This window comes from Cibotium barometz, chromosome 17 (assembly GCF_041138505.1).
Source record: "Cibotium barometz isolate CiBa-2024 chromosome 17, ASM4113850v1, whole genome shotgun sequence".
NCBI classification, from domain to species: domain Eukaryota; kingdom Viridiplantae; phylum Streptophyta; class Polypodiopsida; order Cyatheales; family Cibotiaceae; genus Cibotium; species Cibotium barometz.
The window spans coordinates 35,555,813-35,573,571 of record NC_141062.1 but is presented as its reverse complement, the minus strand read 5'-3'; the positions used below and the strand labels follow the sequence as shown (position 1 = coordinate 35,573,571).

The 17,759-nt window shown below is 44.9% G+C and overlaps 1 protein-coding gene across 1 annotated transcript in view; it reads left to right on the top strand.

The window, feature by feature from the left end:
• The first annotated feature begins 373 nt into the window (after positions 1 to 373).
• The window catches only part of LOC147629930 (protein ANTAGONIST OF LIKE HETEROCHROMATIN PROTEIN 1-like), a 47,763-nt gene continuing 30,377 nt past the window's right edge, over positions 374 to 17,759 (top strand). The window contains exon 1 of the mRNA XM_086811462.1: positions 374 to 731. Coding sequence (XP_086667588.1) covers positions 569 to 731 — 163 coding nt within the window. The 5' untranslated portion in view covers positions 374 to 568. The remainder of the gene's footprint in view (positions 732 to 17,759) is intronic.

Below are 17,759 nucleotides of genomic sequence, written 5' to 3'. Positions count from 1 at the left end.
TGTAATGATGATTGTAAGTGATGCGCAATGCTGTGTTTACACATTGGTCATGCCTAATCTTTGGAACTACTTTAATGTGATTGGCTCAAGAAGGCTATAATTGCTTATGTGACTCTCCAATATAAATATTCTTTTAACACATCTCCCTTGCCCACTTTTGAAGAAACCATTTGATGTGCCTGCTCAATTTGTTACCATCGAACTTGTGTAAACACTTGAAGAAGATTGGTTGGAGAACTTTGGGCGGGGAGAAATGTGTAAACACTTGTAGACAAGAACTAGAGGGTGCCCAAAATATTTTTTCTTAAATTTTTGAAAATTTAATCTAGGCTGAAACTCTATTTTAAGGTCCTAAACCTACTTCTCAGGAAAAAGCAAAAATATTTTCTGTCAAAATTTCAGGGAAATTTAACTAGAGAGAAAAAGAGCTGTCAACGACTCTGTTACCTCATCAGAAACACAGGCCGATCTTACAAGAATAGAATGACCCACGTTTCTGCTCGAGAAGATAGCAAAAACCCACATTTTGCTTAGGGGCTGTGCTGCTTCAATTGATGAGTTTCAGGCTATGGCTCCATCGAAGGTGGGACTCGAGAGGAAAAGGAAGAGGGGCCAGCATGAGAGGATAGAGGGCTCTTTCGATCCCCCAGAGGTTCCTTCCCAGCGACTGATTGAATCAGAGTGGTGGCACGACCTGGTGCAGAGGCTCTCTCCCACACTCAAGGATTCAGGTTAGTGTCTCTTCTGCACACACATGCTTTTCTTCCAAAGTCTTACCTTGTATTCTAATGATAATGCAGGTTAGTGTACCTCTTTATTATCCACGTCACAGCATGCTTTTCTTTTTGTTTCCTGAGAGTTCGGGTTAGGGTACACTGGCATATATCTTGCATTTAACTATGTGAGCTCTCTCACAGCTTCATTACTAGCCTGTTTAGATAGATGCAGGGGACCCGTTCCTGCGTGTTGGCAGCCTGTCACCTATTGGCCGGTGGGCTCTAGTATTAGACCCCCTACTCCTCTAATCAAATCTTCTTACCATGGTCTGCTGGATTCAATCAAAGCAACATGAATATTTGCTTTGTCACCAAGGTATCAGCCCAAGAGATTCAGCTGTTGACATGTTGGGTGGCTTGCCTTGTGCACGAAGAAGTGTACAATGAGGCCTCGCACTTTCTTTTGATTGTGGTGGGTGGATGGTTTTGTGTGTGTGTGTGAGAGAGAGAGAGAGAGAGAGAGAGAGAGAGAGAGAGAGAGAGAGAGATCAACGCCTACTAGAGACCCAATGGGTCTATGAGACCGAGTGTTACAAAAGTTCCATGTGTAAATTTAAGATCATAAAAATGGAGATAAAAAAACTGCCAAAGAAAATAGATGTGGGTCCTACATGTACAATGAGAAGGTCGATATGACCATTGGTGCTTATCCTATGTCATCCTCCTCTATGATGGTGTACATGCGGCAATGTCCACTACTCAAGGCGAGCCGCTTTGTTGCTGGCAGATTTGGAGCTGGTGGAAAGAGGGCCCAGATCTCGGAGGATGGGGACGCTTGGCTCTTGGGAGTGTCTTTGCCCAATCCTAGACAACTTGGAGGATGGGGATGTTTGGCTCTTAGGAGTGTCTTCGTCCAATCCCATACAACTTATGTGTGCAAGGTGCGAGTGGGTCTCGGGTCTGGGGGCGGCGGGTGATGTCTTGACAATGGTCTCCCAATCCCCTCGAGCGTTGGCGGGATTTAGGATCTGTCACGTGCACTTGATTAGGTCCAAAGAAGTCAGTGATGGATGGCCGAGTCATATTCTATTGAACCCGACGCCTTGTCCGTGATAAACTTGCAAAATGCGGAAGCAAAACATAGGAGAAAGTGTGAGCAAAGGGGGGAGAGAGAGAGAGAGAGAGAGAGAGAGAGAGAGAGAGAGAGAGAGAGAGACACTAGACAATGAACATCATGTTATGTAGCAAGAGGCTTTTACAATGGCAATATCAGCCAATAGATGATGTAGAACTAGTGCCTGTGAATGATTGGATTGTTGGATACAAGTGATGAGAGGAAGAGGACGTTATATAGGGACGCAGGAGGCCATGAAGCTTGGCCGACTGCCCTAAAGCTGGCCGACAGTAGTCCCACAACCTGCATAAATCCTCACGATTGGTTCAAACATGGGAAAATATGAATATGCCAATAAAAGTTCGAGAACCCACAACACTTGAGATGCACAAATTCTAATACCCCCTCTGCAGCTCATAGTGTGCAAAAAATCGGAAGAAGAAAACTGATGAAGAAGATGCGACCATGGACACCCTAGCAAGGTGGAAAGGTACATAAGGTATGGTACGAATTAGGTACGTAAGGTATGCATTCAAGTACGGCTTGAGATTTTGAGGTACGTTAAATACGTAAGGTACGTAAAAACGTAAAAAAATATACTATATAGTGTATATATATACAGAAAAAAGAACGAAAAACTGCGAACTTTAAATTTGAAAAACAATTCATTTCTGAACAACAACACAATTACCAAAATGAGAGCTATCAATAAACAAAAGCATAAACAGGTTTCACGAAATGGAATCACTTAAATGTTCAGTACCCATGATGTAACACGCGGAAGCTCTGGGGGTCTTCTTTCAGCCCTAAACACCACTGAGAACATGCTGATGCAAAAACGCAGACAGAAGGGAGAGAAGAGAGAGAGAGATGGCTGAAAATTCAGTATATTTCATATAGTACAAAAAGGTACTTTTCTACAGCCCTAGGCTGCCTTCATACAAAAGGTGAACCTCACCAAAATCTGTTCCTAACTTGGACCCAACTCCTAAAGAGTTGAATGAATTACACAATGAGCAAACTATGCCTTCTATAGGCTTCTTGAACTTAGAAGAGTTGGCCGATTGCTATTGGACCAGCCGACTGGGCTTGGACTCCATAAATGTTGGTCGGGCTACGCCTCTCCATGAATTGAAGCGCTTGCTGCTGCAGCCGACCTCTTCTGGTACAGCCGACTCCACTTTCTTGCAGCCGACTGAGCCTTCCAAATCCTCCAAGCCTTGCTCCAAGTCCACATTGCACCTTGTGCTCCAAATCCTAGCTTTAATGGTCTTTTTCTTGGCTGCCCCTTTTGGATTAGCTCTGAGAATGTCCATGGCATTTCATGCACATGACACATGACTCAAATGCCACGGGTTACATACTATAAGCAATCAATCAAAATTTAAAAGTTAAATGGCAGTTTACTACCTAGAGAAGCAAAAAAATAATAGTTCTAGTCACTACTGTCGCTATCACTGTAAACGGAAGGGCAAGTGTAACACGAAAATCTTATCAATCATGAAAATTTAGAAATAGACATAAGCATGCCAGATAAAAGAAGATGACAACTTTGCATAGTACACCACAGTAGGGGCCAGTAGATGGGCTAACCCCCCCCCCCCCCCCCCCCCCTTTATAGTTAGATTACCAAAAAGGAGTCTGCTTCCAAATACAACTTCACGGGTGCCTAGGGATTCTCCATTGGCTAGCACCTATCTCTTCCAGTACACTATGAAAGCAAAACAAAAACATATGCAGAATTCGTTGACGATCCTCAGCACAAGAGGGCACTTCCGGCATCAAGCACATGCATGACAACTATGGACAGCCCATAGCACTCCCACATCAGCCCGGAACAACCCTGCATCTTCACCTTCCTCCTGTATGGCTCACAGAACAAGTCGACCAGCCTTGAGAGGCTGTTTACAGCAGTCAACCAGCCCTCAGTAGGCACAAAAGGAAGTGACCAGCAGCTGCTGTACACAAGCCTGTAAGTCTCTGGTCAGTAGAGAACCCGTCGTGATGAAAACGACCAGCTCTTCTCCCTTGTTTTTGGACCTAACCAGCCACTTTTCAGGACCAGCCACTTTTCAGGGCTGTAAACCAGTTGACCAGCAGTAGGGAAGCCTCCAGAAGGAGCCGGAAAGCATCTCCCATACACTTGGTGGGTGTTTTGTTGGTGTTGGACTCACATACTCACACACACAAACCTGCACATTAGGGTTAGGTGCAGGATGGAGAAGCTCACACACAGAAAATGAGAGAGCCAAAAGTGTGGTAGCCACAAAATGCAAGCCTACCCTTGCATGTGTCCCACATCCATATAATATAGAAGTACAAAATATTATATGTAGAGTGTCCTTTCACACTTGATATCCAAAGGGAAAAACCACATGGGAAAAAGTGCCCTTGGTTAAGCCCTGTTCACACATAACACTACCATAAGTGAGCATATGCCTACAAATCCCCCCTGTAGTGGAAGTGTGAACCTGTACAAGGTAGCAGATCACTCTCTGTATGAGAGTAAGCCCAAAGCTTTGCCGAAAGCTTCAAACTTTTCTCGAGATAAAGCCTTTGTGAATAGATCTGCAACATTATCCTGTGTAGGGCAGTAAGATAAACTGATCTCCCCTGCATGTAGCCTCTCTTTGACATAGTGATAATGAATCTCAATGTGCTTGGTAGTTCAAATCAGCTTTGAAATCTGAAATTTGTGCTTTGCTAGTACCTGTAATGAGCATGTCATCTACATACAAGATGACTATGAGAATATCGGCATCGGTTTTTTTTACATACAATGTGCTTTCAGCTGGACTATTCACATAACCTTGGCTGGTTAGATCAGCATGTATCTTATCATACCAAGCTCTTGGAGCTTGCTTTAACCCATACAATGCTTTGTGTAACCTGCATACTTTATGTTCCTCACCAGGAACTACAAAACCCCTACAAAACCAATGGACTGAGTTACATATACTTCCTCCTGTAAATCCCCATTAAAGAATGCAGTTTTGATGTCCAATTGATGCACTTTCCATCCTTTATGTGCAGCCAATGCAATCACTAATCTTATTGCGGTCATTCTCGAAGTAGGAGCAAAAGTCTCTTTATAATCTATTCCCTTTTTCTGGGAGTAGCCTTTAGCCACAAGTCTTGCTTTGTACCTGTCAATAGTACCATCAGACTTTCTTTTGACTTTGTACACCCACTTTGTTCCAATGACATGCTTGCCTTTAGGCAATTCCACAAGATCCCAAGTATTGTTCTTCATGATAGAAGAGATTTCAGCTTGCATAGCTTGCACCCAATGCTCATTCTCATGTGCTTCTTCATAAGACGAAGGCTCTTCTGAATCAAAGAGACCACCCATGGCTAATGCAGACTCCCCACGATGTATATTCAATGCATGGCTGTAACTAGCCCTTGTTCTACCTGTGAGTGGAGCTACAAGTTTGCTTTCTTGCAAAGTTTTCAGCAACCATCTTGGCACTGACTTGGCTGTGTCTATGGCTGTTTGCTCTTCCTTGACAAGATCTTCCACTTCTTCCATAGAAGGGGGCTGAATGGCTGGCTGTTCCACATGTTCTACATGAGGATTTTCTTGTGTAGGGACTGGCTGATCTGAATCCCCCCTTATTGCAATGGGTAATAGTCCATCAAACATGTCCTGTATGCCTGTATCATTACTTTTATACAAGCTGTGCATGGGTTGTTCTGAATTTTCAGCAAATACAACATCTCTACTGACAAAAATCCTTCGTGTTGTTGGATTATAAAGACGGTATCCTTTGCTCTCATTGCTATAGCCCACAAAAATGCATTTCATTGCTTTGTCATCTAGCTTTGTTCGGAGTTGTTCTGGCACATGTGCATATGCCAAACATCCAAATGTACGCATATAATCCACTGTTGGCTTTCGGCTATACCAAGCCTCAAATGGTGTTATGGTTTTCAAAGCTTTTGTTGGAAACCTGTTCAACACATGAGTTGCACACATTATAGCTTCCATCCAAAATTTGTGAGGCAACTTTTGTGCTTTCACCATGCATTTTGCCATCTCCATGAGAGATCTATTTTCCTTTCAGCTACACCATTCTGCTGCGGTGTATAAGGCACAGTACATTGGTGTTTGATGCCCTTTTGAAGCATATAATCCTTGAATGCATTTGACATGTATTCTCCACCTCTATCTGAGCGGATTGTTTGGACTTTACATCCACACATATTTTCAGCCATTGCTACAAAGTGTTGAAAGCATGGAAACACCTCTGCTTTCGCTTTCAAAGGGAAACCCAAGCAAACCTGGAGTAGTCATCAATGAATGTGACAAAGTAAAGATGCCCCCCTATGTGTGGTGTCCGCATTGGACCACATACATACTATGTATGAGCTGTAATTTACTTTCAGCTCTAACAGCTCCATCTTTGGGGAATGGTTTTCGTTGCATCTTTCCCAAAATACACCCCTCACATACATGTCTTGTTGGAGACTCAAGAGGCGGCATATTATCAACCATATGATGCTTCTGCATAAGCATCAAACTCCAAAAATTTACATGCCCAAAACGAGCATGCCATAGCTCTGCATCATGCATAGCAGGAGTGTGGGCAGCCACTGTATTTGCATCATAAGTACGCTTGTCATAGCTGTCCAGCTTATACAAGCCTTTGTATCGTGTTCCAGAAGTGACTATTTCATAACCCTTTGATGGGTCTTTTACCAAACACTTCCTATCTTCAAATTCAACCCTTAAACCTTGGTCGTTTATGGCTGAGACAGAGAGCAGATTTTTCTTTATCCCTGGAACATACAATACATTTTTCATACATATATTGGCACCATTGGCTGCAATAAGTATGTCAAGTGATGTGGCTTGAAGCACCACTATCAAAATACCATGATACATCCTGTCTGTCAGATGCAGAGAGCAGATTTTTCTTTATCCCTGGAACATACAATACATTTTTCATACATATATTGGCACCATTGGCTGCAATAAGTATGACATTGCCAATTCCCTTTACTGGATATGTGGTATGATCTGCACATGATACAGTGCGGCCATTTGAAGCATAAACCAAGTACTGAAATACATCTTTGCATGAAGTGATGTGGCTCGAAGTACCACTATCAAAATACCATGATACATCCTGTCTGTCAGATGCAATGCAAGACATATCATTGTCTGAAGCACTTGGTGTGCCACTAGTGCATGTGACCAAAAAAGTGTACTCTTCCTGGATTACATTAGCTGATTGCTGTGCTTTGTCATCAGAAGAGTCTGCTACTGCATTGCCTGCGTTTTTCCTTTTTTCTTTTGCAATGCGCTTCCTACATTCACTGATGTAGTGTCCAGGCTTATGGTAGTAGTGACATTTGCCCTTCTTTTTGGGCTTGTTTGCATCCCCTTTGTCAGACTTTTCACCACCAGAAGAGGGCGTGGTGGAGAGCTGGCCAGTAACGAAGCCAGCCGGGCTTGGCGGCGGCGGCGAAAAGCTCGCTACGGACGTAATTTGCGTTTTCGACGGAAATCCATAGTCAGCTGTAGGCCCTGGACTGAAGCTCTGATACCAATTGTTGGTGTTGGACTCACACACTCACACACACAAACCTGCACATTAGGGTTAGGTGCAGGATGGAGAAGCTCACACACAGAAAATGAGAGAGAGAGCCAAAAGTGTGGTAGCCACAAAATGCAAGTCTACCCTTGCATGTGTGCCACATCCATATAATATAGAAGTACAAAATATTATATGTAGAGTGTCCTTTCACACTTGATATCCAAAGGGAAAAACCACATGGGAAAAAGTGCCCTTGGTTAAGTCCTGTTCACACATAACACTACCATAAGTGAGCATATGCCTACATGTTTGTCGCGGTAGATGGTTGTAAACAGCCTGTAGAATCAAGCGACCAGCTCCCATGCACCTAGAAAAGCAGACGCCTACCACAAGTTTGAAGTTTTTCTCAATAATAGAGTTCCTCCGCCAATAATAGTTGTAAAGTGTCCTTTTTAGGTCTTGAAGGGGACGCCTAGTTGAAGATGGCCCAAATATTTTCTAGAACCCGTCTTTTGATTGCCACGTGTATTAAATAAGTCCTGCTGCCTAGTGTGTATAGCTTATAGGTTGTCCGGTGACTTATAAGTGTGTGTGAACTTGCACCCATAATTATTAGTGCGTGAAATCATAAAGCTGTAAATTGGGTTTTTGGGGACACTTACCACCTGCAAAACACATGTAGAGCTGTTGGTGTTGGACTCTCACACACACACACACACAAACCTGCACATTAGGGTTAGGTGCAGGATGGAGAAGCTCACATAGAAATGAGAGAGAGAGAGAGCCAAAAGTGTGGTAGCCACAAAATGCAAGTCAACCCTTGCATGTGTGTCACATCCATATAATATAGAAGTACAAAATATTATATGTAGAGTGTCCTTTCACACTTGATATCCAAGGGGAAAAACCACATGGGAAAAAGTGCCCTTGGTTAAGCCCTGTTCACACATAGCACTACCATAAGTGAGCATATGCCTACAAATCTGTTAAAAGTCATCTCCTGTCCAGTTTTATACACCAGGGCCTTTGTTGTGGGTGTGCCCGCCCTTATCAGGTGTTTTATCATTTTTCCTCACTCCCCGCATTTTCCCCCTATTTTTCCCATTTTTCTGTGGCTTAGGAGGCAGTCTAGTAGTGGCAGGTGGACCCTGAGCCTGGCCGACTGCATCTGTGACATGGCCGACTGCACTGTATGAGTCGTGGGACTCCCCTGCTGCTGGCCGACTGCATATGCAGTCGTGGAGCCTTTTTCAGCAAGCTGACTGCACATGTGGGGGCATATAAATAGGCCCCCAGCCCCATACCACTCTTTGTATCATATTCGCGATCTTCTTGTGTATATCAGAGCAGAGTTACACGCCTACATCTCTCTCTCTCTTGTGCTGTTTTTCTGCCTGCGTTTTGTGCTCCTGTGTTCCCAGATCTGGTCATCATCTCCGCTGAGTATTCTGACATGGTATCAGAGCCCTAGGCTCTAGATAGTTCTTGGGATTTGTGTGAGCAAGAGGGGGATTGTTTTGTGGCTGATTGGTGGATTGTTTTGGACTGTTTGGAAAGAGGAGAAGCAAGAGGAAGGCGGGCTGATTTGCTGGACAGCCACTTGCAGGTGTTAGTTCTTCTTTGTTCCCACCCACCCACCCTTTTCAGAGTACATCCCCGCAATGGCAGATCTGTTTGAGATGGCCGAGAGACATGTGAAGATCCCGACACTCCCCACGTTCCCGGTGGACCGTCAGTTGGACGGGAGCAACTACGGCATATGGAAGGTGATGATGGAATCTGTTCTGGAGTCTTACGACCTCGCCGATTTTGTCGTTGTTGGTGTTCCACGGCCGGAAGTAGAGGAAGGGGAGTTACCGTCGATCCGAAAGGACCGGGAGGCTCAGACACAGATGTGGGATCGTGTCAACGCCAGGGTTCGTTCGTTTATTTTCCTCAACTGCACACCACAGGTAATCAATCATGTAAAGCATATGACGCTGGCCAGAGGTATATGGCAGCATTTGGCCTCACTTTACAACAGGGTATCGCCCATGAAGAGGATTTCCTTGGAAGTACAGATGCGGGTTATGAGCCCTGCAAAGTCATCGACGATACGGGAGCATATTAACAAGCTGCTTGCTCTTCAGCAAGAAGTTCTTCGGGCTGGGAAGGAGATATCGTCAGAGGACATGGCCATCACGTTGCTGTCACATTTGCCCTCTTCGTACTCAGCATTTTACTCCTCTTTGATTACTAGTGGCAGGCTCAGCACCATCACGTGGGAGGAGCTTGTGCCCATGGTCCTGGACCAGGAGGAACGATTCACGAACCCTCCTCAGGGTGGAGGTTCGGAGGCCTTTATTGGCCAACGGTCGAAAGGTCGTAACTCGGGCAAAGGGAAGGCTTCATCGGAGAAGTCTTCTGGGAAGAAGTCCGATGCTGACCGCGAGAAACTGAAGGCAGAAAGGACCTGTAATGATTGTGGCGAGAAAGGCCACTATTGGAGGCAGTGTCCCAAGCGGAACACCGAGAAGGGTGAAGACTCCTCAGCAGCAATCATGAAGACTCCGGCTTTTGTGCACCTGGAGGTGATGGACACCGATGCTTCATTTTCTTCAGGCAGGGAGGAGATTAGAGGACTCTCTGCAACGGATACTCGGGAGTGGATTCTCGATAGTGGTTCTTCCAGGCACATGACTCCTTCCCGTTCCGGTTTACAGGATCTCTGCAGGCTTTCTGGTCATATTCTTACTGGGGATACGTTCACTATCCCAGTTCAGAGTGAGGGCAGGATGGAGATAGTTCCCGATGGCAGAGGGGGGAAGCATTCCTCCCAGGTGTTGTATGTTCCGGCACTTGGTTTTTATTTGTTGTCAGTGCATCAGGTTTGCAAGACTGGCGTACGGGTGGGGTTTGATGAGCATTTTGTTGCTCTCTGGGACAACGCAACAGGCCAAGTGGTTTGGGAAGGCGGAGTGGAGAATGGAGTTTACAAGCTTTCAGCACTCTCTCTCCCAGGTCCTCAGGTTTGTGATGAGTGGCAGTCTGGTAATGGCCACTTAAGTGTGGATACGCTGCAGGTGCGGGCTTTCCGAGACCAGGTGGTGGATAGCTTGCCAGTAGATGGCAGCAATTGGCAGGAACTTTCCAGTACTGATGTTGGTAGTTCTTGTGTTCGTGAGTCAGAGGAAGCTGAACAGGTCACTTATGCTCTGATGTCTCGTAGTATTCGGGACATAGAACTTCCAGTAGTTGAGGATGTTCTTTCCACGAGGACCTTTCGGAAAGCGAGGCAGGTGGCAGGTGCTTACTTGTAGAAGGAGGTGGTTTCTCCAGGCTTTGTGGTTCCGGATTCAGAGGGGGTGGTTGACAGGTTTCATCAGGTTTCCAGGACTTGTTTGTGCACCGTAACAGGTGTTGATCCTTGTGAGCAGTGTGATGTCTCTGTGACTCAGAAGCTGTATGGTTCATTGATTTGGTTGATGGACACCAGATTGGACGGGAGCTTCCTGATGAGGCGGTTGAGCTCATGGTTGCGGATGACTCTTTGGGAGGCAGGATTGCGTTTCCTGTGGTTTCTGCGGCATGCGAAGGATCAGGGACTCTTGTACACAGGAGGGGGATTGTTGGATGGAGTCCGACTCCACGGTTGGAGTGACTCGGTTTGGGGAGGAGATCCGGACACGAGGAGATCTACTTATGGCCCAGGAGCAGTTTTACGGAGCAGGAGGAGGTTACATTGCAAGTTTGGGCTTCCACTGGAGGAACCCATGGTCATCCAGAGGCACTTTGTTCGTGAACAGATCGTTGCTGATGACATCCTGCTAGAGTTCTGTTCGTCGACGGAGGACAGTACGGTGGACCTCTTCACGAAGTCGCTCTCTCAGGATTTGCTCAGGCGGCACCCCAGCTCCTAGTGGTTGGTTACACAGCCAGGAGCTGAGAGGGGGTGTTAGAAGTCATCTCCTGTCCAGTTTTATACACCAGGGCCTTTGTTGTGGGTGTGCCCGCCCTTATGAGGTGTTTTATCATTTTTCCTCACTCCCCGCATTTTCCCCCTATTTTTTCCATTTTTCTGTGGCTTGGGAGGCAGTCTAGTAGTGGCAGGTGGACCCAGAGCCTGGCCGACTGCATCTGTGACATGGCTGACTGCACTGTATGAGTCGTGGGACTCGCCTGCTGCTGCTGGCCGACTGCATATGCAGTCGTGGAGCCTTTTTCAGCAGGCCGACTGCACATGTGGGGGCATGTAAATAGGCCCCCAGCCCCATACCACTCTTTGTATCATATTCGGGATCTTCTTGTGTATATCAGAGCAGAGTTACACGCCTACATCTCTCTCTCGCTTGTGCTGTTTTTCTGCCTGCGTTTTTTGCTCGTGTTCCCTGTAGTGGAAGTGTGAAATTGTACAAGCTAGCAGATCAGTCTCTGTATGAGAGTAAGCCCAAAGCTTTGGGGAAAGCTTCAAACTTTTCTCGAGGTAAAGCCTTTGTGAATAGATTTGCAACAATATCCTGTGTAGGGCAGTAAGATAAACTGATCTCCCCTGCATGTAACCTCTCTCTGACATAGTGATAATGAATCTCAATGTGCTTGGTACGTGCATAAAATACTGGATTTCGTGCCACGGCCATAGCACTCTGGCTATCAGTGAGAATGGTGGTGGGTGTCTGCTGACACTCACGAAGAGCAGCCAATAATCTCCTCAACCATACACAATCTACTGTGGCTGTGAAGACTGCCTTGTACTCAGCCTCACAAGTAGATGTGGCAATAGTGGGTTGCTTTTTACTCAACCAAGATATGCAGGAACTGCCAAGAAAAAAACAATTCCCACTGGTAGATTGCCTGGTATCATAATCACCAGCCCAATCTGAATCACTGTATGCATAAAGTTGCAAGCTGCTTCCCATGGGATAGAACAAACCAAGATCCAGGGTACCCTGAAGATAACGAAAAATGCGTTTGACTGCTTGCCGATGCTTTGTGCCTGGGCTGTGCATGAATTTGCTCAACAAATGACACATCCCACTGCCTGGCTGTAAATGCCGGCCTCAAAAGGCTCTCCAATATCATGCATAGTAAGCCGTACACCTGGTTCTATTGGAGTAGAAATGGGCTTACATTCATCCATGTGAAACCTTTTTAGCAAACTTTTTATGTACTTAGTTTGCTGCATAACAATGCTATCATCTGTATGCATAAACTGTATGCCGAGATAGTAGTGTAAAGGCCCCAAATCTGACATATCAAATTCAGCTTTCACATCAGCTTTGAAATCTGAAATTTGTGCTTTGCTAGTACCTGTAATGAGCATGTCATCTACATACAAGATGACTATGAGAATATCGGCACCGGTTTTCTTCACATACAATTGGCTGGTTAGATCAGCATGTATTTTATCATACCAAGCTCTTGGAGCTTGCTTTAACCCATACAATGCTTTGTGTAACCTGCATACTTTATGTTCCTCACCAGGAACTACAAAACCAATGGGCTGATTTACATATACTTCCTCCTGTAAATCCCCATTTAAGAATGCAGTTTTGACGTCCAATTGATGCACTTTCCATCCTTTATGTGCAGCCAATGCAATCACTCATCTTATTGCGGTCATTCTCGAAGTAGGAGCAAAAGTCTCTTCATAATCTATTCCCTTTTTCTGGGAGTAGTCTTTAGCCACAAGTCTTGCTTTGTACCTGTCAATAGTACCATCAGACTTTCTTTTGACTTTGTACACCCACTTTGTTCCAATGACATGCTTGCCTTTAGGCAATTCCACAAGATCCCAAGTATTGTTCTTCATGATAGAAGAGATTTCAGCTTGCATAGCTTGCACCCAATGCTCATTCTCATGTGCTTCTTCATAAGAAGAAGGCTCTTTTGAATCAAAGAGACCACCCATGGCTAATGCAGACTCCCCACGAATTATATTCAATGCATGGCTGGAACTAGCCCTTGTTCTACCTGTGAGTGGAGCTGCAAGTTTGCTTTCTTGCAAAGTTTTCAGCAACCATCTTGGCGCTGACTTGGCTGTGTCTATGGCTGTTTGCTCTTCCTTGACAAGATCTTCCACTTCTTCCAGAGAAGGGGGCTGAATGGCTGGCTGTTCTACATGAGGATTTTCTTGTGTAGGGGCTGGCTGATCTGAATCTCCCCTAATTCCTGTATGCCTGTATCATTACTTTTATACGAGCTGTACATGGGCTGTTCTGAATTTTCAGCAAATACCACATCTCTACTGACAAAAATCCTTCGTGTTGTTGGATTATAAAGACGGTATCCTTTGCTCTCATTGCTGTAGCCCACAAAAATGCATTTCATTGCTTTGTCATCTAGCTTTGTTCGGAGTTGTTCTGGCACATGTGCATATGCCAAACACCCAAATGTACGCATATAATCCACTGTTGGCTTTCGGCTATACCAAGCCTCAAATGGTGTTATGGTTTTCAAAGCTTTTGTTGGACACCTGTTCAACACATGAGTTGCATACATTATAGCTTCCATCCAAAATTGTGAGGCAACTTTTATGCTTTCACCATGCATCTTGCCATCTCCATGAGAGATCTATTTTTCCTTTCAGCTACACCAATTCTGCTGCGGTGTATAAGGCACAGTACAGTGGTGTTTGATGCCCTTTTGAAGCATATAATCCTTGAATGCATTTGACATGTATTCTCCACCTCTATCTGAGCGGAGTGTTTGGACTTTACATCCACACATATTTTCAGCCATTGCTACAAAGTCTCGAAAGCATGCAAACACCTCTGCTTTCGCTTTCAAAGGGTAAACCCAAGCAACTAGAGTAGTCATCAATGAGTGTGACGAAGTTAAGATGCCCCCCTATGGATGGTGTCCGCATTGGACCACATACATCACTATGTATGAGCAACTTTCAGCTCTAACAGCTCCATCTTTGGGGAATGGTTTTCGTTGCATCTTTCCCAAAATACACCCCTCACATACATGTCTTGTTGGAGACTCGAGAGGCGGCATATTATCAACCATATGATGCTTCTGCATAAGCATCAAACTCCGAAAATTTACATGTCCAAAACGAGCATGCCATAGCTCTGCATCATGCATAGCAGGAGTGTGGGCAGCCACTGTATTTGCATCATAAGTACGCTTGTCATAGCTGTCCAGCTTATACAAGCCTTTGTATCGTGTTCCAGAAGTGACTATTTCATAACCCTTTGATGGGTCTTTTACCAAACACTTCCCATCTTTAAATTCAACCTTTAAACCTTGGTCGTTTAATGCTGAGACGGAGAGCAGATTTTTCTTTATCCCTGGAACATACAATACATTTTTCATACATATATTGGCACCATTGGCTGCAATAAGTATGACATTGCCAATTCCCTTTACTGGATATGTGGTATGATCTGCACATGATACAGTGCGGCCATTTGAAGCATAAACCAAGTGCTGAAATACATCTTTGCATGAAGTGATGTGGCTCGAAGCACCACTATCAAAATACCATGATACATCCTGTCTGTCAGATGCAATGCAAGACATATCATTGTCTGAAGCACTTGGTGTGCCACTAGTGCATGTGACCAAAAAAGTGTACTCTTCCTGGATTACATTAGCTGATTGCTGTGCTTTGTCATCAGAAGAGTTTGCTACTGCATTGCCTGCTTCTTTCCTTTTCTCTTTTGCAATGCGCTTCCTACATTCACTGATGTAGTGTCTAGGCTTATGGTAGTAGTGACATTTGTCCTTCTTTTTGGGCTTGTTTGCATCCCCTTTGTCAGACTTTTCACCACCAGAAGAGGGCTGTCCATGACTAGTCTTGCTAGACTTCCCATGCTTAAAGCTCTTTGCTTTTGCTTGCGTACCTGATACATTGCTTCCAATGTGTCTCATGCAAGCTTCGATGTCTTGCAAGAACGAATGTGCTGAATAATAGTCCTTTTCACTGAAAGGGCTATCAATGACATGGCGTGTGCACCCCTAGAGTCCCATCTCTTCTGCACTTGTGTGGGAGCAGGTTCTTCATCAAGAGCTCTTTGAGCACCTCCCCTTTGAGGCGTGGCTGGCTGTATAAATTTAATTTTAATGAGAATAACTCTTTTGAAATAAAATTAAATTTCTTTATGCATCATTCTATGCATAAAATCAAAACTGATGAGAATAACTCTTTTGAAATAAAAGTAAATTTCTTTATGCACCTTTCTATGCATAAAATCAAAATTGATGAGAATAACTCTTTTGAAATAAAAATAAATTTCTTTATGCACCTTTCTATGCATAAAATCAAATTTGATAAGAATAACTCTTTTGAAATAAAAATAAATTTCTTTATGCATCTTTCAATGCATAAAATCATATTTGATGAGAATAACTCTTTTGGAATAAAAATAAATTCTTTATGCACCTTTCTATACATAAAATCAAAATTGAAGGACTACCCTTATAGCACCAATGGTAGCACTTCTACATCTAACCATGCTACCATTAGGACTATAAGTGTGCAGCGTATATTGAGGAGGGCAGATTATATGGCAGGAGGATTTATTGTTGCTTTGTGGATTTCCGCAAAGCTTTTGACACAGTACCGAGAGCCAGACTAATGCGCAGACTACAGGAGATGGGAGTGCCCACAGAGCTGATTTGGGGAATCATGGCTTTATACAGGACAGTTGTGGGGCAGGTACGTACTACTCAGGATATATCTGAGATGGTTCACTCCACTGTTGGGGTGAAATAGGGCTGCCCCCTTTCTCCCACCTTATTTGGGATGTATGTGGATGAGGTTTCGGACTATGTAGAGCGGGAGGGTGACAGAGGAGCACAGCTAGCAGGGACATGGATTCCGCTGTTATTGTATGCTGATGATATTGTGCTAATCTCAGATTCTCCAGAGGGGATGCAGCGTCATTTGGATGCATTGCACTCGTTTGCACAGGACAGTGGATTGTCTGTTAACCTTGGTAAATCCAAGGTGATGGTGTTTAACACCACAGCACAGTGGGTTAGGAGGTCAGTACCCACCTTTACATATGGTCAGGAGACAGTGGAGTATACAGATGCATATACTTACCTTGGTGTGGTTTTTAGTGACCCACTATTTTCCTTGAGGAGAGCAGCGGAGACCAGATTGACCAGAGCTTATGCAGCATTGGGGAGACTAGAGAGGATGTGTTTGTAGGTTCAGTTTCAGGAACCTCGAACAAAGCTCTGGCTCTTTGACACTTTGGTCACTTCAGCCATGCTGCATGGAGTGGAGATATGGGGACCCTCAGTGGATCACCACAGCCGAGTTGGTAGCACTGATGGATGGAGATGTATGGAGAGGCCCTTGGTTTCTATGATTTCCCGGATGATTAGGGCCAAGGCCTCCGTACCACATGATATTATCCGTGCAGAGATGGCTGTCCCCCCATTGGTAGTAGAGGCACTCACTCGATCAGTCTCCTTTATACATAGCACTTGGGCTCTCCCTAGAGACAGATATGCTCGCTTAGCCCTGGAGTCTTCACGACAGTTGGCATCACAAGGAGACGGATCATGTTGGTATGCACAGATGACAGCTTGGTTCCAACTGCATGGCTTTAGTATGGACAGGCTACCTCCATTTCAGTACTCCCTGGATGCACCCTCCCTCTCTCTCACACGGGCAGAGATTACCAGACTTATCAGGCAGGACTTGACTCAGCTGGACACTAGGAGGACATGGATACAGCCGACACACGAGCTTGGTACGAAGATGGCTTTCTATAGAGATCATCTTCTCCAGCTCATGGAGGATGGGTTTGTGATTAGACCCAGCTACATGGATACTCATCTTTCTCATGGGGTACGGTGTGATATTGGTCAGATGCGCACATCCTCACACCAGCTAGAGATTGAGACTGGCAGATTCAGAGGAGTACCTACTGAGGCCAGGATTTGTCAGCTGTGCCAGATGGAGCCAGAGACAGAATTAAATAACATATGTCACTGTCCAGTATATTATGAGATACGAGGCCGTTTTCACTGCCTATTCAGAGAGGGTTTCGGACCACTTTCGAGAGTCATGAGATACCAGGATCACCTACAGAGGCAAATGACAGACTTCTTTCGACCAGAGATTGAGCAGTCAGGCCTGCAGGCATTGCAGCTAGCCCTAGAGTATAGCCGCACCAGAGGTACAGTGATTGATCGGGCTATAGAGCTGGGGCGGTCCAGGCACCCCAAGATGAGAGGCCCATCTCGACACCGGCGGAGACTACAACAGAGGATCAGGACCATACTAGCACGGCATGGGAGACGTCCAGTCAGAGTACTCACCATGGAGGACATTGAGGATATCCGCCATCGACCGATGAGAGACATCTTTGGATAGTGATGTATATGATGCTTACTTTTGTTGCTGGAGTTTTCCTCCCAGATGTTATCCATTAGGAGCTCCTA